Genomic DNA, 22861 nt, shown 5'->3' on the forward strand with positions numbered 1-22861 from the left:
CAGACTGTTTTAATGTATAAAGTTAAACTTTTATTTTTTATAGGCATACACTGTACATAGCAGTAAACTCCTTTTTGCTCATCTCCTTTCAACGTGGGCTTTAATGTTTGCACGTGAAAAACAAACGTGGGACTTACAAAAAATCAAAAACAGAACAAATGATGTTTTCTATTCACATGTGGGGGGAATATTATTTGGTCAAACATTGCTAAATTTGCCTTTTCTGTGGTTTTGGCCGTGCAGAGGTTTTCCTCTCTGTGCTGTTTCCTTTGCTGTCGAGCCTCTTTCTGCATGACCTCGTTTGGCACTTCTTAAAAAGGAAGACATTTATTCTGTGACTTGCTTATTTATTAATTATTCGCCTTAGTAGGTGTGAAGGCTTCACCAGCATGTAAACATGATGCTTCATGTGCATATAGACGTCAGAGTACCAAAAGAACAGGGTGATGTGTGAAGCGAGAAGAGGAATGAGATCAACGCCGCCATCGTCTAGGTTACATTCAGTCAGTCGGTTTCTCGTCTGGTTGCCTATTATTTTTTTTTCTCCTTTCGCATGAACAATGCTGTAAATGCACCATTTACTTATGTGACCATAAAGGCGAGCCACTGCAAATGTTTACTCGAGGGACAGGTCGAGCTCTCAGACCCGATCAACAGCCGGGGGTCGAGGGGTCAACGTCACAGTACGATACTGAGGGACTGCACAGAGCGGCGTCTGACGGAAGCGAATGCTGCAACGCTGTGTTTAATGGTTCCAAGAGACAGTACATGCAGTTCACCGATCGCCTTCGGGCGCGGTGATAAAGCTCGCATTTTACGTATTGAGCGGTCAAACTAAAGCCAGTACAGTAACAAAACTGGGGGGGGGGACACTGAGTGATGTGGGGACGGGGGGTGCGAATTCATAGCGTTTCCATTTAAATAGTTCAGTTTCAGAAGCTTGGCTTATGCGATGGGTGGCTTTGGGCAGAGGGGGGGGGGGGGTTCACTGGAGGAGGAGGCCGAGGAACGAGCGCCTGCAAACAGCGAGCGGGGGACTTTCTATTTCTGGACGTGCAGCACAGGGGGCTGTTTCTTGTCAGCTAGAGGTGCTGCTGCTGCAGAGAGGGACAAAAGCATTAGTGGGCGACTATGGAGGAAAGAAGGGGTTACTGGAGGCGGCAGCGGGTGTCGCTAAGTCATCTCTACCTCCCTCTCTATCCCGACATATTTGAGAGCATCGGCTTGGCTGTATCTGTTGGGAGAAGATGAAGCCAGCGTTAGCCAACAGCATGAGTGGAAACCAGTTATCCAGTCACACGGCACGGCAGCCTGGGGTTTCTTTTAGTATTTATTTTACTTTGAAGCTGGTGGAGAGTCACAAAAAGGGCCCGTGACTCTACCTGTAGTCAAAGAAAAGCTCCTCTCCCTGCAGGATCGCCCGCTTGGCGAAGATGCCGATGCGGTGGTCTCCGTTCACCATCACCACTGTCAACGGCAGCGAGACACTGCATCAGCTACGGACGCGCGGCGGCGGTGGCGGCTGCGGCGGTGGCGGCTGCAGACTCACCTTTAGCGTAGCAGTTGGGATTGACGGAGTGGTTGGCGAAGCGGATTTTGTTCCCCTTTCGTGTGGCATCCACAACAAAGTCTGGGAAGAACAGATCACGTTTAGGATTCTGTATTATGGCTCCATAGGGGTCTGTTATTACATCATAGGGACAACTACCGTTGTTCAAGTTGAAAAGGAAGCTGGACATGTATTTGTCATAGATCCTCCCACGTCGATCCGCCTCATCCTGGGAGATCAGCTGCTCACAAACACACATATTATACATCAAACCTTAGTACCGTTAGCAAAGCTTTTTTTATTTATTTATTTTTTTTAATCAGCCTACACCTGCCTCTCCACAGTATTCTGAGATGAACTCATTTTTCTGAACGGGCTCTTTGATGAAGGTGCCCCATCCGGCCACGTCCGACGGGGCCAACAGCAGGTGCTACGAGAGAAAATCGGCGGCGGGTTAGAACTCTGGCCCACAGACGACCCGTTCTACAGCAACCCGTCGATGCTCCACCTTTTTCAGGCCCCTCTGGATGCTGCAGTTCTTGCAGGAGACCACTTTGCTGTCCCAGTGATCCGCGGCGCCGCAGGTCATGCACAGATCCGGGTCACACTCCCTCACGGCCAGGTAGCAGGGGCACTGCTTCGTGTTACACTGAGTCTTACACCGGCAGCCTGGGAAGCGGTTCTGGCCTGGAAAGCATAAAGACACGCACCTGCTCAATGCAGAAATACATTATGTATACGCTTTGAATCACAGTAAATGACTCGATCTCTCGATACAGTTGCAGCACAGAAGCTGGAGGGCTGAGCCCAGCTGGGAAGCTCATCAGCCAGAGACCTCTGCTGGCAGATGCCACAAAGTGCAGTTCTGCAGGGTGGAACGCAACGCCCTCTGGGCCGACGGAGCAGGGAAAATAATCAAGTTCGGTTCCAGCAACCTTTGCTGGAAACTGTCGGTTGCGGGGCCTTTCAAACAGCCGTCGTCCTCCATGCCGTGCCATCTGAGCGCCCCCCCCCCCACCTCTCCCCAGCTGTGTGGGTTTTATGTGTCTGTATCATCAGTGTTCAGCCGGAGCTGCCTGACTCATACTGATGTTGGGAGATGATGTTGTGCATTAGGCACAGAGCCTGTTGAAGCCCTTTGATTTCGCTCCAAGTCGTCGGAGCGCACACACATGTGCAGCGGGGAGCTGCTTCCTGTTTGGACCCGGCTCTCCTCTTCTACGGGAAGAAGGAGGGGGAGGAGGGGGGGGGTGGATCCCACTGTCAAAATGTTTATTTGGCTTTTCGCCTGGCTCCCCAGAGGTGAAAAGCAAAAAAAAGGGTTTCTCCACCGTGTGGACGTGTTTGAAATCGCACTCCTGGGTCGTTATGTGACTCTCCATTCAAAAGACGCCCCCCTCCCCTTCACTCCCACCACCGGAGGACAGCATCCCCTCTCACGGCTGCAGATGTGCTCTGCGCTCCCATGCCCCGCTCTATTGTGGCCTGGCATGAAAAGGAATTTAAAGCCGCGGAAGAGCTTTTACTGGAAAGTATGACGACAAAAGGCTCCTTAATTATTTGCAACGAGTGAGGGGTGGGGACGAACACGCAAAAAAAAAAAAAAAAAAAAAGAAAAAAAAAAAAGGTGACTCACACTCGTTCTCGCACTGGCAGAACTTCTCACAGAAATTCTGGGTCATCACACACGGGCAGGAGCTGTCGCACGGATGGTCGGGGTGGTCACATGGCTGGTAATTGTACACCTGATTGGACGAGTTATCTGGAGTAACAGAGGACAAAGCTCTCAGCCAGGCACAACAGACCCACGAGCACTGGTGCCTACTATCAGGATCATTATGCACCTTTCTTTAGCTGAATCTTCGCCCACAACCTGCAAAGACCAACAAACAAATGTCAAAAACGCTCCCACATCTGCTTCTTTCACTTTAATGGTTATGTTTTCTTCAATGCCTGTGTTTCCTCTTCTTCTTCTGGGGCGAGATGCCGCCGTCCTCCAAAGGGACTCGATGAATCAGAACCTCCTTCACGGCGAACTCGTACACCTGCGGACAGACGAAATCAATGGGAACAATGACGGCGTGTGGAAAAAAACCCCGAATGAGGTCCGCTGTGATGAAATCCTCCTCCCTCCACAGCGGCTGGTGTTGTGTAACGCGGTGCAGCCCGAGCCGAAAAGCACATCACGCCACAGAACATCCTGCCCTCTCCTCTGCTATCAGAACCCTCTGAACGCTCTGATCTGACCACACACACACACACACACACACACACACACACACACACACACACACACACACACACACACACACACACACACACACACACACACACACACACACACACACACACACACACACACACACACACACACACACACACACACACACACACACGGCTGCCAAAACCCACATTTGGCCTCTTCCCTAGGACAGACATGCATAATGATGCAGCTGGTTCCAGCCTTTCTGCCCAGTAAACCAGTGGGTGGGGCCCTGTGGATACCAGCGGGGCCCAAGTCCGACGGGCTCGTGCGGCCTCCACAGATCTCATGTCCCGCGGGCCCAGGTTTGCTCTACCTGTTCCAGCCGCGCCGCTCGCCAACCGTACGTCCGAGGAACACGAGCGGCCGAACGGCTGCGTTGCACCAGAACGCGAGGGATGTCACATCTGGTCTGCATCCTGTTTATAGTGTCACATGCCTTTCTGGGTGCAGTCAGCCTAATTATCCACACCATAAAAACCACAGGCGCAGGTTACGTGTGTTATTACGTGCAAAGACGCAATAGCGACTAAAATGCTACGTACGACTCAACTTCTTGTTTCAAAACAACTAGGCCTCATATTAAAAAGGAGCTATTACTCACATTTAGCTGGTATTGCAGATACTACACAACAGATGAGGCACCACGATATTCACAGCTGTGGCACTTTTACTGCTTTTTCCCCTCATTTAGCTTAAATCCACTTGTTTTCCAGCTTGCTTACGGGTTGCGTGTGTGCTGCTCATAGTTCTGTGTTACGAGAACAGACAATATACCTGGCTCTGCTTTTAAACCGCCCACCGCGAGCCAGGAAAACATCCGATACCCGACATTTAAGCAGCGTTCTGACCTCTTTGCAGTTCTTGGTGCCGATGAGACGGGCGATGGAGCAGAAGTTGTTGAAGTAGGTGCCGTGCAGCACCCTGAAGAGCGACTCCTCGGCCCCGCTCCACTGGACCACGCAGCACGCCGGCTGCTCCCGCTCGTCGTCCCCAGGACGCGGCTTGGTGGGCGTCTGGCACCGCGAGTTCCCCTCTGGTGCACCAACACAAACAGTGAACTACGGGAAGTGTCGGACACGCTTTGAAACGAGCTCCCGATCGCGCACACAGTGCAGGACATACAGCGAGGAACACTGCTATTATCTGCTGTTGGACGGCTTTTCATCCACACTGTAATTTATCCCCACGTCGGTGCACGCTCTGTTATTCCTGGACGCCGTTTTTGTGCACGTGAGCGTGCACGCAGACACACTACAGGGAACACGGGCTCCGGCTTAGCTTTTCGGATACTCAGACTAATGCTGTACACCCACAGCCAGAGGCAGAGAGCTCCACGTTGCCTGGCAACAGGCTGAATGCAGCGCTGCTGCGGCCACATGCTCCAGCTTGGAGTATCTTCATTAATCTGCTCCACAATCTGTTTTTTCTTCCACATTAGCTCAACACGTGTGCGAGCGTCTGCTGAGTCACTGGCTGAGCACATTTCCAAAGCTGACAGAGACGTCCGGCGAGGGAAAGAGCGTCCACCTGGGAGCTCTGGGTGGGGGGGGGGTGTTCTCCCCTGCAGCGTCACATGATGAAGGTGGGACCACTGCGAGAGGGGACAAAGTGTTTACGCTGGCGCGGAACGTACCGTTGGTTTATTTTGCTTGGCCTGAGCCGCGGTACTGGGACGGGACGGACGAGGCGAGAGAGCGCAGGATGCGATTTAGAGGCTATCATCTCCAGCCAAATTTTTTTTTTCTTCGAAGAGGTGCAGACGGTCGGACACGTGGTCCTTCCAGGAACCGGGGGGGCGCATTATGGTAAACGTTCCTCCCACTGGTCCAGTCAGACGGTGACTCAGAGTCTCAGTAACACTGTGCCTTTACTGTACGGTTGCTCACTGAAGTCTGGGGCAGTCTCCCATTAATAAACAGCCTCATAGATAGACGTCCATGTCTTCTTACCTGAGGAGGAGGTGGTCTCGCGGTCACTGTCGTCCTCCTTCCCTTCCTCAGCAGAGCCAGATGGTCCAGCACAGCTGGAGCTGGTGGGACGCTGCTGCCTCCGCCGCCCCCGGGACCTCTGCGACCGTAACATGTTCTGATAGACGAACTCCTTCGCCCCTTTCTTCACAGGCGCAGGGTTTAAAAGAAAGCAGAACTCGATGAAGTGACAACGGCCACACACACCGTGCAGGAGGCCTCTGTGGACTTTCTCCCACCTGCAGCAGGAAGCAGTCGACGCCGCACGGCTCGGCCTCCATGCGGATCTCCTTGCTCTTCCTCTTGTAAACGTTGGGCGTGGCGTGAAAGGCTGCGCGGGCGGAAACAATCAGTTACGCGGCGGGGAGCGGCTGGCTAGGCTAAAAGACGCCCGCCGGCGCTCTTACGGTGGAGGAAGCAGTCGTATTTGAAGCAGCGGCGGCAGAAGAGCGTGTGGAAGGAGTGCAGCGACTGCTCCCGCTGCACGGACTTGGCGAAGGGCCCGTCCAGGTTGGGGGTGCACAGGGGGGGCAGCTTCACCGGGCTGGAGGGCTCCAGCAGGTCCTTGTACCTGTTGGGGGGAGGAGGAGGGGGGGGGCTCTTTAGCGAGGCTATACATTTTTTTTTCCTCCAACCGAGGCTCTTTCAGATGCTGATGCGACCGTTTCTTTGACTCAGGGCGCCTGAAAGGGAGCCGCCATTCTCGCTCTCCTCCCGGACAGCTCCCGTCTCCATGGTGAACGCTAAGCAACGGCCCCGCTCGGCATTGTCGCGTCTCCGCTTTCACTGCCCCCCCCCTTCTCTTACTTTTCCTTGAGCTCCTCCATGGTGCCCTTGTAGGGGAACATCGAGGCGATGGCTGTGAAGATCTTATCGTTGGGGATCTTCTTGCTGCCGGACGAGTCCCGCACTTTGGGAGACACATAGGTTAGAGGCCCGGTCGCTCAGTAGGTTGTGTAACTAGAGCCAGGCCATATCTGAGGTTTGTGTGCAGTCCGAGTCTTGCTCACCCTCCGTTGTGCTCCTCCTCTTCCTCCTCACGAACGCCACGGCGCCCGCTTTGGACTCCTCCGAACCCTCCGCCGAGCTCCTCCGCATCGCCCGCTCCTCGTCCTTCTTCGCCGCCGGCTCCGCCGGGGTCGCGGCTTCCTCCTCCTCCTCCTCCTCGTGGTCAGAGTACTGACTCAGGGCCTCCACCAGCTCTTTGAAGATCTCGTCACTGATGAAGCCCCCCTCTGGGACGCAATTCAGTGACATCATTAGTATGTGATCTGCTAAAATTAGATGCAATGCATGTTGGGTAATGGAAGGAGCCGTGTTGGCGTAATCAGCTGGAGCACAAACCTCTGTCCCCATGGACACCGTCATAGTTGTCAATGAGCTCCTCTAAAAAGGCCTCGTCCTGTTCCAGCACCTCGTCACCCATGTAGGGTATGTTGTGAAGGAACGTCTCATCCTCCACCTACAAATAAAACGGCTGTCACCTAGAGTAAGTGCACAAAAGGGCTGGAACCAAGGTGCTGAGTTGTCATTAGTTCTGTTCTGTGAGCAGATGTCTTGACTGGTTTGGATGTTCTATAATACAATAATTATCATTCATTAATATGTCTTCTCAACTGGAAGCAGCAAATGTAAAGTGGGCCGAGGCTTTTTAGTTCTCACCATGAAGTTGTGCTGCAGAGGTGACCATGAGTACATGAAGGGGATTCCTGCCACCGTCGGCAGCGACCTCGAGGCCACGGCTTGAGCCTTGAACCCCGGAAAGCCGAACTCCACCGTGCACGTCTGTGCGGACGCCAGATGTGGAGTGAGTCATCCTCAGTTATTATTGGAATTTATACATGGGGGTAAACGCGCGGCCCGACCCCCCAGCAGGGAAAATACACCAAGCAAACACAACAGAGGGCAGAAGCTGGGATCCATTCCTTGTATTGATAGTTTTCCTTATATGTTTACCAATGAGTTGGTAATTAGAGCACATCGAACACGCACCTTCTTATTGGCCAGAGCTCCAGCAGATGTTGACAGAGGGATGGACTGGATCCTCAGCTTGGACCACTCGGCGTTGAGGAGACTCGTTTGCTTCTCAATCTTTTGTCTGTTGGACATAAACAAGGTCTAGGAACAAACAGAACACAGAGCTCATCACACATCCTGTAAGACACGTGCACCAGGCGCATAGTTAGACACACACCTAGTGCGATTTCACCCACGTGACGCACACAAAGTGTTTATTTTTAAATTAGCAGAACAGTCAGCGGTGACGTCAACCCACCTTAACCTCCTCGGCTTTTTTAAGGCGTTTTAATTGGCGAAGGCGCATGTACTCGGACTTGACCCTCCGTCTCCACTCCAGCAGGCTGCGGGAGGGGATGAAGAAGGGAGGCTGAGGCCTCGGAGGCAGTGGGGCGACGCCAGCGCTGGGAGCCGGAGACGGGGCTGGAGGTGGAGGTGGAGGTGGAGGTGGAGCTGCAGGAGCCGTTTCCTCCATGATTCTTTATGAACAGAAGTGGCAAAACGGTTAAGTTGCAATCAGAATTAAGTATTTATGCTCATATTCAACAGTCGATGGGCTTCTTCCATGTGGTTGAATGATCATAATACATCCTAGCTACTGACATACACAGTATAAACTACTCCCTCCCTCAAACTTCCCCATTCACTTTAGCTGGAATGTACTTGAACGAGCGCCCCCTTTCGTTGGCAAAACAAAACAACATGTAATGTAAAAAAAAAGAGAAAAGCTTTAAACTGTTGACGGTAGTGTATTTAGCCTGTTTTAAACGTACCTGTCCGAATATGGAACAAACGCGCTCCCAATGTAAATGTTGTGCAACTTAAATTAAAAAAACACATTTGGATTCAACAACACGGGGCAGCCACATTGCTCCGGAGTGGGCGTGCCTCTTCAGAAAAGCAATACGAAGCGGAGCAGAAAAGTGCGTAGTACAGTTTGATTCGTTTCGTAAATGCCTTAATGAGCATCAACTTCCCACCCCGGGATCAAACACAGCGGCAGATAAGTGCGAAGGCCTGAAGTGCGCTGCAAAAACTGCCCCCGGTCATTTTTCCCAACACTAAGATTGGCGCACACGCCATGAAGTGCGCTACGTCCTGTAGCCGTAGCCCCGTGCGAAGCCCCACAGTATCCATTTAAACGCGATCGCTGCGAAGACCTGCGCACCGAGCGCCACAATGACGACGCGTTCGCTGTGGCGGACGCGCGTGCACATCCAGTGTCGCAGTTATTAAATACCTTCAATTCCACGTCTCGCGTCCTCTTTGTTGCGACAAGAGGCTGCAGCGCGACCAAGTCCCTCTGTCTTTTTCTTTTTTTTTTTTCCTCTTTCTTTTTTAGTAGAAAGATCCGGAACAATTAAAGGCTGTTTTCGGGTCTGACGCAGATATCGTCTCCACACGACGAGGGGATCTCTGAGAAATCCCTGCGTTATCCACGGGCATGGTGCTGGAGGTTGTTGTTGTTGTTGTAGCTCACAAATAGCTGCGCACTTGGTCCGGTTGAGGCGACGCGAGCGGCGGAGTGACGTCTTTATTATGATCGCAGCCTTTCCTTGCCGAGGAGGATTTATTACTATTCTGCGTCCTGGGAATTAAAAAGTAGCGTGGAGCGGCCGCGGCACGGCCATGTACGCGCACACACAGGAACTGATGCAACTGTCCGCGGAGCTAGATCACCATCTTAAATGCGTGCGGGCAGCGAGCCGCTGTGTGCGGCGCAGTCGGCGACTAAGCGTCAGGTTCGGGAAGAAGTTGGAGCGGGTTGTCCGCGGTAATCGTATCGGCAATAGAGCAGCGAAGTGGGAATACACGATGGGATGAAATCGGTGAAACCACCACCATTAAAAGAAGTGCTACATAATAATTATGGTATCGTTATATTTTATTGGGGAAAGAGACAGAATCAGGACAGTATGTAAAAACATTTCATAAACGTGCAGATTTTAAAATGAACAAAAAAAAATAAGAATCAAAAATTATAAAGTTAATTGTTGAAAACTATATCCTAGCTACGGTTGCTTAACATTCCGCTGGACCCTCGGATGCTAAACAGCCCCGTTGTTGTTCCGCGCCTCTCCTCCAGGCTGCGCTCGTCACAGTGGATCCTGTGTGGCTCCCCGCACCAGTGATGCCTTCACGGACTTCGCGTAAATTTCCAAATTCGTTGAAAACTGACAGGATATCGTGACAAAAATTACGGTTAAATCACAATTTAATTTCTCGAATCGATCACTCCTCGAACAGCGGAACACCCCAGATCCACATTTAGCAGAGGAATTTGACGATTTAGATTCATTATCCCCTTGAAAATAATTGTACAGATTGTACTGAAAATTGCTTGTGTACGGTTCCCAAACGTCACATCCTTTTGTAAGATTGGAGCAAACAACAACAGGTAAAGTGTTGGCAAATAACAGCACCTCATGATAGTTTCCTCATGGGAAAACAGCCACCAAATGTTCAGCATAATCTTTAAATTAAATTTATTTTTCTAAAATGTTTTTATAATTTTTTTACACTTTCTTACATACTCAGCAAAAAAAAAAATGCAGGTAGTGTTGTATGTTTGAAAACTTAGTCTATTTATTATTAGTTTTTTTGTTAATGTCAGTGTCACTAGTTAATTTTATTCCAAATCCAAGGAAGAAACCACACAAATGTGACTTGTTTGACACAGGGTGGCGCTCAACAGCCGCTTTTCACCGTGGGACCGCATGTGCTCATACACACGTCCACCTTGGATAAAGGAAACTAGCTGAGCCTGCTCTGATATGATGTCATATATACAGACACGACTGCTTGTGTTTGCTGTTGCACCCCACTCTATCAAACACCATTAAATGAAGCTGTAGTGAACAAAAAGCCAAACAGCCGTCGGCAGACAAGTGCGCAGGAAGTTTTGAATTCTGTGTAATATTATCTGTGTGTCTTGGCAACTTTGCAGCTTTGATTGGCACGTTTTTAAGCGTGTATCTGTAGAGTTCAGAAAAAAAAACATCTAATCATTCACATCAAGTAAGAGCAGCCTCCTTTATCCAAAATGAAATGTGGAAGCAATTTCTGGCCGAGCGCTCCAGAACTTGGCCGTGTCCCAAGCGCAGCAGCTGAGGAAGAACACCCATCGCGGACGAGCCCTTTTGGTTCCACGCTGGACATCCCTGCTGCCTCTTTGTTACCGCAGAAGCTCAGCGTGACGTCAAACTCAGACGTGGTGGGAAGTGGGCGCTTGTCGTCAGCCACGCATGGTGCAACACAGCGCAGATAAAAACTAATATATTACTTGGTCACCGCAAGACAGATTTCCACACTGCAGAGACAGGAAGAGGGGTTGGAAAGTGTGATCTGCAGTAACACACGACACAGACGCTACTGAAACGCAGCGAGGCTGTTTTTTGCAAGCTACTAATTCATATTCTGATAACGTTGAATTACATTTTTGCGGCTCCAGCAGCAGCAGCTGCCCAGAGTCTGATAAACTGCCTAGAATTATGTCACTGGAGCCTGGGTCGAGTGGAGTTTAGCAGACCTCTGCAGCCCACCCCTCACCTCTGGTTGAGGCTAGCAGCTTCAAGCCAAGTCTGCCATTAAAGCTAAACACACCCCGAACTCAGTGGTGGAGTTAGACTGTGAGAGAAGAAGGAAGAATGTATGGAGCAAAGGACCAACTCTGCTTCTTCTGTGTTTTATTTGTGCTTCAATCAAGTACTAGATTTCTATGAATAAAAAGCCTTTAGAACCGCTGGGGATGAAACTTACATTCAGTACAAAATGAATGTTCCAAGTTTCCTTTCACGTGAAACATCACCAAAATCTCACCAAGGATGCAGATTTCAGATACTGTATTCACAAAAAAACAAAATGCGTCACCTGCTTTTAGGAGCCACTGCCGCGTGAAACTTTACGGGCGTCTATAAATTGCTTGCACTGATAAAACTCCGAATCAAAAGAACATCTGGCTTCTCCCGAGAAAGACAAAGGTGGTAGAAGTGAAAGCAGCAGATAGAGAGAGCGAGAGATGAGAGCGAACTAATGGACCACAGCGGCGTGGACACAATCAGAGGCTCTCTGTTCTGTCTGGTGAAACCGCCCATCCTCGGAAATGAGGGCTTCCTGTTGTTTAATAGACTCTTCCTGCAGAAAGGTTGAGATATTTAATTCCTACCCAACAGGGAAGAGGGACAGAGCATTGTCAAGCAACATGACGGCCACAAGTTCCTCACATATCACTTCTGGGGGTTTTGTGACGCTTCTCATCTTGGGTAAGTTGAAGGTTGATGATATAAGTACTTGCTTATTATTGCAGCAAAACAATGGGGCTTAGAGAATTCCATGATAGGCTTTATACTATATTATTTCTTTACATTATTTTGGTTGAATCATTATTTTAGAGTGATTTTTGTGAAAATTTGACCTTAACATGTCACGATCATATTAAGAGTTCCGCTGAACGATGCGAGACAAAGGGAGGATGCGTCCACGTCCTGTCGTTTCCCTTCAGCTTTGCTTCGGTCCCAGACTTTTGAAACAGGTTCCTTCAGGATCATAGTTCAGTTCATTCTGTAATCTTCAGGTTCGCTGTCCTTTTCTTGCTCTTGCAGCAGGATGCACGATGGTGGTTTGTCTGGTGGATGAGAAGGTGACTGTGCAGCCTGACACAACTACAGGTATGTGAAAGAAACACTCGATTTCACACACTCTATTTCTACTACACTAGGATGTGTGAATCATTCCTACTTAACTGAAAAACAAGCATAACCCCTCACTCACATTTTAAACATGTTTCTTAAATTTCACTGTAAAGTATCTGATAAAAACAGGATCAACAAAGCAATATTTCATAACACGTTCTAATGGAAACATCATCCATTTCCCAAACAATGTTTTGTTCTTATTCTCAAAATGAAAATGTGGTTCAATCACAGACGCCTGCCTTCAGACCCCCGAGGAATACAATTCACGTCTTTTACAAGTACAACTAGTTTCTGTGTGTTTGCGAGCGCTGTGGGGTTGTTTTGACTCAGTTCCTCGGGCTTCGTTTGCCGGGCCTGGAACGGACGAACCCTGCAAGCAACGCTTGGAGATCCAGCTTTCCTGCCAAGATCTCCCCGTGCGTAGTGTCGTGAGAGTCCAAGACAAACTCCCGGGGAGGTCTCCACCCGCGAGGGGGTCAACAGCAGTAGACACAAGCCCCCCCCCCCCCCCCAATGGTTCGGGGTCGGGGGTTAACTGAAACCTCATTATGAGCGGCCCCCACCTGGCTCCACTTCCTGCGTTTGTTCGTCATTCACCCCATGCAACGTCTGCGATCGACCCGTGAACTCCGGGTTGTGAAACAACTGGAACTTTGGAGCTCTCGCTGTTCGTCATCCTGCACCTTCTCTTTTTTTTTTTTTCTTTCCCCTGACTGTCCCCCTACTTCCCTTTGCCAACACCCCCCCCACAAAAAAAAAAAAAAAAACCTCTCGGCTCCTCCTCCGCTGAAAAGACACATTTCCTGATGTCATTACTAAATCAAAATGCTGCTCGGCAAACAGATGTTGTGTGAGGCCCAGCATGTGGATTCGGTGACATAAATTAACAAGCTCGGCCGTGAGAAAACATGCGCCATACATTTCACTTTTCACTTAATCAATGGAGCCCAGTCTTTCCAGCGCGTTTAGAAGTGGTGAGTGGCGACAGTGAGCAATGACCTCACAGACGTGGAACAGTCACGAGCTCCTCAGGACAACAAAGAGCAGCGTTTCCCACACTTGTGGTGGAACTATTAGGGCTTTTTTTTTTTCTCATGCATGCGAATGCGGCGAGCCTTTAAAACAGCTGCTCAACACTGTGCTCCGGCTTCGGTGGAATTAACCCAGATATGAAAATCGCGGCCGTCTGCGCCGCTCGCCCTGCACAGTCACGATCGCAGCCGCCCCCGAAAAACGCTAAGCCCTAAATGTTTACTTATGTTTCCTATTTGGCAGAGGCGGCCCAAAAGGCAAATAAATCCCATGCTGTGCGCCGGCCAGGCCCTTCGACTGTGAGAAACTGAGACTAAAAAGCAGAACAAGAGTTAAAGAGTAAGGGTTTTCAGATGTGAGTCCAGCCCAGCTTGGGTGTGCTCTCTTTTATTTGGGAGAATGAAGAGGACAATCTCTGTTGCCTCCTCCCCTTTAAAAAAGGAAGAAAACCCCAAAGAAACGTGCGCTGGAGAGGGGAAGAGCTCCTGCCAAGGCACAGGGGCTGTCAGACAGATCTTCGAGGAACATCTGGTAACCGCGGGTAACACTGTTTGGACATCTGGTAACCGACGGTTACCCCGCGTCTCCTCCATCCTGCCGGGTTTCCTGTTATGCCTCGCCGCGCAGAGCCGAAGAGGTTAAGCTTTATGGTACACGCTCACCAGTCGGGGGAAGCGCAGCTCCGTTCGTTTTTTCTGACATGAAGGGAGCGCTTGGTTTCATTGGGGTATTCCTCTCCTTCCTCTCCGGTGAGTGTGTGGTCTCCCGTCCGCCGCCGCCGCGAGCGGGAGGCTCACTTTGTGCTGACATGTGCTCTGAATGGAGGGAATGAGGCAAATACGTCAGTCTGAAAACCCTCTCCTTCTTTCAGAACCCACGCGTGGAGTGACGCCGGAGCCATTCGGTAGGTGACATAACCGGGTCCTGTAAAGATCCAGAGCCCGACGATGGTCCGAAGACAAACGCACCTTTGCCGCAGTTTCATAATTTGCATGAAAGTTGCCTTTTTCACCTCTTTTTCCCCTCGTGCCGATCGGTTCACAGCCTGCGGGGACGCCACCGACAGATGCCCAGACATCTGTGACCTGTGCCAATCGCTGGGCCAGCCGAGCCTCGACTGCCTGTCCACGCTGAACCAGCACCTGTGCCTGGCCAACTTCGTGGGCGCGATGGGCTCGCTGCAGAGCGCCGACCGGTGCAGCTGGGGCCTGGTCAAAGTGTGAGTACCGGAGCGCCGCGTTCCCCGCGCTCCCCGATGGAACACGCGTCTGAGGCCCCTCTCTGTCCCCCGCGCTCCGCAGGTCCTACAGCAACTTCAGCCTGTGCACGGAGGAGATGTCCGACTGCCTCCGGATCCCGTGGCCCAACTCTCAGGTGGAGCGGCTGTTCGTGGACGTCCACCACGAGTACTTCAGGGACTGCCCCTCGGAGGAGCTGAGCGACCCACCGGAGGCCGTCGTCTTCGCGCTGGCGATGACCCCCATCTGCCTGATCCCCATCATGGTCAGCCTCGTGGTGCTCAAGACCAAGAATGGGGACGGGAGCTCGTGACGACCACCTAACCGCCATGTAAATCTATAGACGGCGCTCCCCCCTTTCGCGCTAAACACAGACTGACGCTGCTCCATCTCACAGTGACCCTGAACAGGAGCAGAGGTTTCAAGGACGCCAGCAACGGACGAAGGCCGAGATCCTGCGGGCAAACTCCCTGCGTTTGACTGAGCTGTGACACCACGAACTCATGCACTGTGCGCCGTTGACGCTTTTCAATGAACGACTGCGACAAGACCCGTGTTGAACACGACGATGTCCGCATGTCTGATATATGGAAAAAGCACTATGTTTGCAGGGAGGAGGACACACAATGTGTAAGTCATTACACAGGAAAGGTTGGGGGGGGGTCAAAGGTTACACATGGGAGACGCCCAGAAAGCTGATCTCTTTCCTGGCATTGTCTGTTTCTCACCAGACACACGTCCTCTCCGTCCTAAACTCTCCCTCCCAAAACGTTCTCACGGTCGTGTAACGACGAGTTAAATGAAGCTCCAACCCGTAACAAAAGACTTTTTATTGTGTGTGTGGCACGGTGATGAACACTGAGCAACGACAAAAGATGTAGGTAATGTCTGGATAATCTTATGTTTGGACCATAAAGCCTGTAAGCTTTTAGATTTAGACTAAAATATGTATTTATAGACTGTTCTCTGTCTCTATCAGGACTTACTGTACCCTCACTGTGTACTGTATTCATTTTGATATGTATTTTTCTATTTTATACAATAAAATCCAATCTAAGTTGAATTGTTGACTCCATTTTACTCATTTTGGGATTGGGGTTCCCCACCTTCGGCCCCCCTGCGGTGCAGAGCAGACGGCACCGCTCTGGGCCTCAGGTGCTGTTCGGCCGGAGCGTCCGCGGCGCCGGCGGCGGCGGCCGTGCATCACGCCCTCATCTGGCACCACCATGGCAGGGCGGGCCTGCGTTTGGGTGTGAGCGTCAGCCCGCGTGGCGTTTTGTGTGGAAACGGGCTGGTTTGGTGCGAGGATGGGCTCCTTGCTTGCGTATGCGTGTGTGTGATTGTGAAAACATTACCCGTTCTCCAGGCCAGCTGCCACATGACATAAATTATTGCACAAAACAATATGTTGCTTCAACATGTTTAGTACAAAAATCAAACAGTCCATGTTGACATATCGCACAATTCAAGCGTTTCCAGTCAGGAAACCTCGCCCTCTAGTGGTTCATGTTTTCTTTTTTTTAAGTATACTGTCACCAGGGAAACGTAGTATGAGTCCATCTTTCTGCAGCAGCACAATTACATAACACTGTGAGATAAATCAACTTATACACAAATCACATGATCTGAGCACGATCCCATAGGTCCCCGTTCGGACGCTCGGCGCTGACACTGAAGGGGGCCGACTCCAAGCCGCAGGGCTGGAATCCTTTTTGAAATGCATCAGGCAGCACTTCATGTATACTCACGCTCTCCAAGAGATACTCTGTTATATAAAATCTGGCAGGGGTAGGTTTTGATTGACAAATTAGAAAAAGCTGGCAAACCACGACCAGTTTGAACTGAAACTGAGGAGACTTAAACAGTTTTACACTATAGACTATATGTGTTCAACTTTATTTATTTATTCTTATTTATATAACTGTACATTGTATTACTATATATAGATGGGGTATATATAGATCTGATCACAGGGCACAAACACTGCACGGCACAAAGATAAAGAAAAATAGATCTGTTAATTACTATTAATTACCAATTTGTAAGATGAAGGTTTATTAATGCCATAATTCATCGAGTCGCTCTTGAACCATTATATTGTATGTACGAACATGCACAGGTGCTTGACCAAGGAACCTAATGGTTTTGAACCGTGGGAGGAACCCGGAGAGAACCCACGCGAACACGGGGAGAACATGCAAACTCCCCCAGTCCGGGAATCAAACCCAGGCCCTTCTTGCTGTGAGGGGACGGTGCTGCCCCCTAATTTAATTTATGTTTGGGTGTTTTTTTCTGAAATACTAGTGGTGAGAGAGACTCAAGTGCGCCCATGCTGACGCTTTGAGTGACCTGACCTGAAAATGAAAAGTTTGCACCCACTGATGCGAGTCATTCGCTGTGACACATGGAATTACTTTGCTGTGTGAGACCCAGGCCTCCGGCTCTGCTGCGTATGAGCCCGCAGCACGACTGTACGTTGATGAGCGGCTCAATCAGCCGTAAAAACCCAAAGAAACACAGGAGCTGCGTCCTGCCGCCAGCTGAGCATTTGACTGACAGCAGAATAATTGATCTGGTTTGTGATGATGATGATGATGATGATGATGATGATGATGATGATGATGATGATGATGATGATGATAAAGATAAAGATGATGATGATGATGATGATGATGATGGTGAGGTGTCCTACAGTACCTTTGATCGCCAATGATAACAAAAGGTGCATGAAAACAAAAAAAATGTACATTATTTAAAGCTGAATATTGTGTAACTATAACGTGTTCTCTAAAATTAAGGCACAACAACAAAATAATTTTTTTTTTATTGGATAGAATTTTCTCTTCTCAGTTACAGTAGGGTAGTTTCTTTTAACTCGACTCATCTTCCAGAACACAACAAAGAACTGTGTGAGATAAAACCACTGACACCTTAACATGCAATCCTCCCGATTGTTGACAGACAGAACAGCTTTACAGAGAAAACACCCCGGCAGCCCGCTTTCCTCCCAGACGTTATGTGTAATGTTACAGCACATGACGCTGAGGCGTTTCAAAGTCCGCCAAGAGCAACGTGACCTTTGCGCGTCTCGTCTCATCTGAAGGAATCATGAACAGGCCGCAAAATATGACCCGTGGAAAAGTCCGGGAGCAAACAGGCCGGGCACACGTAGCTCCAGCTTAGCGTCAGAAGATTTGATTTCATTGTTCGGGCCCCGTAGGATCTCTGGAGGCCTGAAACAGAGCTCTGGTGACGGGGCTGCGGGCTGACGCGGATCAGAACACGGAGCGGGCTATCGGGGAGAGCCAGGCCCTGCTGGATGTCAAGACAAGGGAGCTGCAACAGTCTCCTCGTGATGAAGGACAAAGGAGATTAAAGCGCACACTCTGAACTTTAAAGTATCTGTTAGAGTTGGTTGTGACTTGACTGGTTTGAGTGACAAAACCAGTTCACCAGTGAGCTGTGATCATGTCCTATACAAGGTTTGGCCACTAGATGGCAGTGTTTGAGAGCGCATTGTGTTGCTGAGGGAACGTCTAGCTTCTAATAAACATCTCCGCACATTAAAAGAGAGGAATATGAAGATGACTGTATTGTAGCTCAGGCCACAAGCAGCTTGTTTTGTCAAAGGCCTGAAGTTTACTCGAATCGAACTGGGTTTTTATCCACCGATATCCTCATTTGTTCTACTCAACATCTGCTCACGTTCCCTCACTGGATCTACATTAAGCGGAACATTTTTGCGGTTTATGCGTTTATGCTTCGCTTCACAAACGCTGATCTGCCGTGGGTACGTAAAAAAACACTTCAACACAAATCACATGGTTTTGATACACAACATCCACATCTGCTCAGATGATCACAAAAGCAGGCGGATCGCATTGTACCTGTAGCGGCCGAGACGCAAACACTAGCAAACAGCCTAATGCAAAACATGAAAGCAGACTTACGTGCAGGTACAGTAAACACTGAAGGCTCCAGCAAACAAAGGTTTGTGCTTAGTGCTCCATTCTGTTCACAGGGAGCCGGCGTCGCCCACCTATGCACCACCTGACGGTGCCGGGGGATTAACCAGGCCACATTCACGCCTGGCATTGTGTTCGACTTCTATGCAAACGCAGCGGTGACACTAAGCGTGAACCTTTGATCTCGGCGCCGTCGTGGCTGGAGCTGCTGTTGCCGCGAATGGATCCCGAGCCTGGCGGCGGGAAGCAGAGCCGCAGACGTCGCCCGTGGCGCACGTGAAGAGCTGATGCCGCGCCTCACGCTGTCGAACCCCCTGTTTTCCTGAGGTTAATGACTCTGGACGTGCCAGTAGCACCGAACAAGTTCTCTGATGATGAGATAACACATCAAGGAAGGTGGTTGCTGCTCAATTAAAGAATTACAAAGCTTCGGGTGAGCGCGAGGAGCTGGCGATCATGTACAAACAGCTTCAGAAGAGGTTTATTGTGTGAAGGTAAACACAGACGCAGCTTCAGTGTGTGTTTATTGAGCCGCGCGCCCTCCTCCTCCAGTGACTCATCCTTTTATTTCCATATTCAACCATTTTAAGAAGGCAAACGCTATTGAAGCAGAGATCATCGTGATTATTAACGGGGGGGATTTTACCTCCTGTCTTTATAAGCCAACACACACACACACACACACTAGTACGCCTGCTGACCCACGGGTGTGAAAAGCTTATCCCACACCTCCACCTTCATGATGGCTTTGCCCATGGGACACATGGTGGCCTTCACATCCAGGTAGTCGCCCACGTAATTGATGCCCGACCCGACGGCCTCCTCGCGGACGAACCCGTGCTCCTGCTGCTTCTTCTCGTAATACATCTCCTTGTACAGCTCCTTGTCGCAGGCGCGGCCCTTCTTGTGGACGCCCACCGCGAACCAGTTCTTGTACAGGTTGTAGTCCCACGGCACCGAGAACATGACGGCGAGCGTCTCGATGAAGTCGTTGCGCGAGCGCTCGAAGAGGTCGTAGGTCAGCACGCCCACGCTGCCCGTGGCCTTGCCGCTGGCCTTGGTGAAGGTGCAGACCTCGGTCTTCATGGGGCGCACGGTGGGCTGCGGCGGGTTGTAGGTGTCCCCGTTCTCAAGGTGCACCCTGGGAAATCACAGACGCACACACTGAGCGGCTGTAGGCGCCGGCGGCGGCGGCGGCCGGGGCGAGGGCTCACCTGGGGTTGATGAGGCAGTAGTTGCCGGTGAGGTTGGAGATTTCGATGGTGACGCTTCGCTTGCTGGTCACGTCCGCCGCCGCGGCCTCGGCCGACTCCGTCATGTTCGCCGTGTGTGGGGTCTGTGCGAGAAACGGTGCGTTTCGCCCTGAGGATCACCTCGGACTGGGAGCGGAGCTACCTGTAAAGGGAGGCGCTGCTGGCGTTGCTTCCTCCTCCCTTCTCTAAAGGTGATGTGAACGCTCCCACTTGCAGCCCGGCCCAAGTTCGACGGTACACGCCCGCCCTCCGCACGCAAAATAGCGACGCTGAGAACAAATAACCTTGCTTTTTTCCCCTCTGGGGTAAAACAAGCACGCCCTAAGTTGAAGCGTTTCCAGCTGTTTCTGACTAGGCCTCATGCTGTTCCGTAAGCCGCGATCATTCACTCGGCACAATCATTTTCTCCTGCACGTGGCTTGTGATTGACTGACTGAGGTGGTCTGAGAGTCTCATTCCTCTGCTGTTGTGCAACAGAGAGAAAAAAAGAAGCCAACACAATCATCAAGACTCAGTCTTTTTTTTTTTGTTGAAAAGTCTTTGCAAATGGCGCACACACACACACACAGAAACACACACTTTAGCCGAAGACGGAGTGTTTCACTGCCAGCGAAGAACAATATTGTTACCAGGCCGATTAAAAAAACATCTATGCAGATATTCCATCTGTTGCTGCTCATTAGAATTGGACGGATCCTGCTAAGAGATTAAAAAATGATCACTGTTCATCAGTAATAATCAAAGCACGCTCTGTTAAGACAAAAACACGAAACAAACACAGCCATTGGATCTTGATGTTTTATTACCATAATCAGAAAAGGGAGCGTGGAGTGTACACGAGCCCAAGGAATGAGCTAATGGAGAATCAATGGGCTGCCTGTCAGATACTGATATCTTTCAGCGGACACAAAATGGGGATGACAGCGAAATCACTCATCTCCCGTCTCCCGACGTCCGTCTGGGTGGAACCGCCCAGGCCGAGCGCTACCGGCCCATTTTATCAAAGAGCTCCACTTTAACGATGGCTCTGCCGACGGTGGACATGGTCGCCCTCACGTCCACGGACGCGGCCGCGTGCTCCAGCCCGCCGCCGCTGGCGTCGGCGCGGGCGAAGCCGCCGCCGCCGCCGCCGTCCTTCCCGTCGTACATGCGCTCGTACAGGGCCCTGTCGCAGGCGCAGGCCCGCTCCAGCACGCCCACCGCCAGCCGGTTCCGGTACAGGTTGTGGTCGAAGGGCACGGAGAACATGAGGGCCAGGCGCTCGGAGCACGCGCGGCTCTGCATGTGGAAGAGGTCGTAGGTCAGCAGGCCCACGGCGCCCGTGGCCGTGTTGTCGTCCTTGGTGAAGGAGCACACCTCGGTGCGGCCCACGCGCACGGTGGGCTGCGGCGGGTGCTGGCAGAAGCCGCTCGACATGTAGACCCTGGGGGGGGAAATGACAGACGGTCCCTTAGCGAGAGGCAAATGACAGTTCCGTGTCACGCTTCCCGCACGTTTGACGAGCGGGGGAAAAAAAAGCAGTTTTGTAAGTTCGCCGGAGATTGTCAGCGCACTTTGCGAGGGCGCAGCGCCCGGCGCTGATGGATGCACCGTGCCGCCGTGCACTTCCAAGTGCACCTGCATGCAATGCGCAATGAGGCGACGCGTGTCACGGCGTGATGGATCGGCGGATGTTCCCGGCGAAGTCGATGTCACACATGAGAAGCGGCCGTCCGAGACGCGCCCGGCGCCGGATAAATGTGGAGGCGCCGAGAAACTCTGGCAGATGAGTGCTTTTATTCATTTTATTGTTTTGTCCTGACTCTCCAGAGATCAGACCACAACCAAGATGAGGGGGGATTTCTACAAAAGCTTCATAGACTTAATTACACGAACTCTAAAGAACACGATCAACCTGTAGAATCAGTGACGTACGCGCGTTCTTCTTCGTGTGCTGTGTTGCACATTTACCTGGGGTTGATGAGGCAGTAGCCGCTGCTGACGTTCGTTATTTCCACGGTGCAGTTCCTGTTGCTGGTGAGAGTCGCTGACACTGCCTCCGCCGTTTCTGGCATCCTGTCTGCGAGAGGAACAGGAGTGAAGTATTTACGTCCCAATGCATTCGGTTAAGAAGGAAATCACCCCAATTGCTATTTTACAAGAGCTACAAACAAATGTACCAGTAGTTTTTTTTTAGAAGAACCTAGACACATGATTCATTTATGCTCTTGCTACAGTCGAAGTCAGATTATTATAGTCACCTTGTGGAGATGTGCTCCAATCCTGCTAGACAACAGCGTCAAGTCGGTTTTTCGCAGGTTCTGGAGGGAGTCTCCAGCGTGTGATTCCACCTTCACAGGACTCGTTCCAACACGAGCACAGGCGTGTCCACCACCAGACAAGCAAACACTGTCTGTTTGAAGCACAAGGGCTCCGACTGCACTCAACTGTACCACAGTGTGCATAAACAGTTATCAGTAATAAAGTGATAATAACAATAATAATTCGAGTTATTAACCTCATTCACGTATTATTGACACATTTAATAATGGGGTTTGACTGTGTGTCCTCCACACCTACTGCGGTCATGAAGTTGCTCCACAGTGAGAACACAGGCTGATGCTCTACAGTTGGAACCACCGACTGGAGGATTAAAGCACGCGGGCGTTTTGGGTTCCTGTACAAACACTGGAACCGGCTCGGCTCGCTCTGCACGTCTCCCCGCTCATCGACCTTTAGCTTCGGCCACTGAGAGGCCACAAAAACCACAACCTGCAGAGATCACATCACCTCCATCTGAAACTATTGTTTTATTAGAAGTGAGACTAAACCTTAAGGTAATTGGCTTCATTTCATATATTTTTAACGAGCTTTCCTCTCCGCTCTGTGGGGGCCTGCGCTG

General features: G+C 50.7%; 4 protein-coding genes across 10 annotated transcripts; 1 reads left to right on the forward strand and 3 right to left on the reverse strand.

Moving 5' to 3' along the window:
• Positions 1-7: 7 nt before the first annotated feature.
• Positions 8-9632, reverse strand: ezh1 (enhancer of zeste 1 polycomb repressive complex 2 subunit). 6 transcript variants are annotated; one of them, XR_003786545.3, is made up of 21 exons: positions 9039-9630; positions 8058-8277; positions 7775-7900; positions 7445-7567; positions 7127-7244; positions 6793-7017; positions 6590-6692; positions 6190-6353; positions 6022-6113; positions 5765-5927; positions 4664-4848; positions 3503-3594; positions 3394-3422; positions 3186-3311; positions 2058-2236; positions 1884-1979; positions 1709-1790; positions 1550-1630; positions 1340-1467; positions 1189-1234; positions 8-1097 (listed from the first exon to the last, which is right to left on the reverse strand). XR_003786545.3 is itself a non-coding variant. In XM_029157781.3 (21 exons), the coding sequence occupies exons 2-21, from the start codon at positions 8271-8273 to the stop codon at positions 1083-1085; spliced, it is 2346 nt and encodes a 781-aa protein (XP_029013614.1). In that variant the 5' UTR covers positions 8274-8277; positions 9039-9632; the 3' UTR covers positions 8-1082. The 6 variants fall into 6 exon arrangements, 5 of the variants coding, with proteins under 5 accessions (XP_029013614.1, XP_029013615.1, XP_029013612.1 ...); XM_029157781.3 differs by having other exon boundaries at positions 1383-1467; positions 9039-9632; XM_029157782.3 differs by having other exon boundaries at positions 8-1234; positions 9039-9629.
• Positions 9633-10388: 756 nt separating this feature from the next.
• Positions 10389-15338, forward strand: ramp2 (receptor (G protein-coupled) activity modifying protein 2). 2 transcript variants are annotated; one of them, XM_029157784.3, is made up of 5 exons: positions 10389-12060; positions 12400-12465; positions 14396-14428; positions 14569-14743; positions 14826-15338. In XM_029157784.3, the coding sequence occupies exons 1-5, from the start codon at positions 11901-11903 to the stop codon at positions 15073-15075; spliced, it is 684 nt and encodes a 227-aa protein (XP_029013617.1). In that variant the 5' UTR covers positions 10389-11900; the 3' UTR covers positions 15076-15338. The 2 variants fall into 2 exon arrangements, with proteins under 2 accessions (XP_029013617.1, XP_029013618.1); XM_029157785.3 differs by lacking the exons at positions 10389-12060; positions 12400-12465 and adding an exon at positions 12472-14273.
• A 3896-nt stretch (positions 15339-19234) lies between these two features.
• On the reverse strand, positions 19235-20182 carry apnl (actinoporin-like protein). The gene is made up of 2 exons (XM_029157787.3): positions 19942-20182; positions 19235-19868 (listed from the first exon to the last, which is right to left on the reverse strand). The coding sequence occupies exons 1-2, from the start codon at positions 20043-20045 to the stop codon at positions 19412-19414; spliced, it is 561 nt and encodes a 186-aa protein (XP_029013620.1). The 5' UTR covers positions 20046-20182; the 3' UTR covers positions 19235-19411.
• A 582-nt stretch (positions 20183-20764) lies between these two features.
• LOC114859798 (uncharacterized) lies at positions 20765-22378 on the reverse strand. Its single transcript, XM_029157788.2, has 3 exons — positions 22221-22378; positions 21931-22039; positions 20765-21403 (listed from the first exon to the last, which is right to left on the reverse strand). The coding sequence occupies exons 2-3, from the start codon at positions 22032-22034 to the stop codon at positions 20965-20967; spliced, it is 543 nt and encodes a 180-aa protein (XP_029013621.1). The 5' UTR covers positions 22035-22039; positions 22221-22378; the 3' UTR covers positions 20765-20964.
• Between the last annotated feature and the right edge of the window lie 483 nt (positions 22379-22861).

Source organism: Betta splendens, chromosome 8, assembly GCF_900634795.4.
Source record: "Betta splendens chromosome 8, fBetSpl5.4, whole genome shotgun sequence".
NCBI lineage: Eukaryota > Metazoa > Chordata > Actinopteri > Anabantiformes > Osphronemidae > Betta > Betta splendens.

Coding starts and splice junctions, on each gene's coding strand:
- ezh1 (XM_029157781.3), bottom strand. CDS start 8,273: ATGGAGGAAACGGCTCCTGCAGCTCCACCTCCACCTCCACCTCCACCT. Junction 7,018..7,126: donor CGGTGTCCATGGGGACAGAG/GTTTGTGCTCCA, acceptor ATTGCGTCCCAG/AGGGGGGCTTCATCAGTGAC. Junction 3,312..3,393: donor GAAGATTCAGCTAAAGAAAG/GTGCATAATGAT, acceptor CTGTTACTCCAG/ATAACTCGTCCAATCAGGTG.
- ramp2 (XM_029157784.3), top strand. CDS start 11,901: ATGAGGGCTTCCTGTTGTTTAATAGACTCTTCCTGCAGAAAGGTTGAG. Junction 12,061..12,399: donor TGTGACGCTTCTCATCTTGG/GTAAGTTGAAGG, acceptor TTGCTCTTGCAG/CAGGATGCACGATGGTGGTT. Junction 14,744..14,825: donor AGCTGGGGCCTGGTCAAAGT/GTGAGTACCGGA, acceptor CGCGCTCCGCAG/GTCCTACAGCAACTTCAGCC.
- apnl (XM_029157787.3), bottom strand. CDS start 20,045: ATGACGGAGTCGGCCGAGGCCGCGGCGGCGGACGTGACCAGCAAGCGA. Junction 19,869..19,941: donor TACTGCCTCATCAACCCCAG/GTGAGCCCTCGC, acceptor GTGATTTCCCAG/GGTGCACCTTGAGAACGGGG.
- LOC114859798 (XM_029157788.2), bottom strand. CDS start 22,034: ATGCCAGAAACGGCGGAGGCAGTGTCAGCGACTCTCACCAGCAACAGG. Junction 21,404..21,930: donor TACTGCCTCATCAACCCCAG/GTAAATGTGCAA, acceptor TTCCCCCCCCAG/GGTCTACATGTCGAGCGGCT.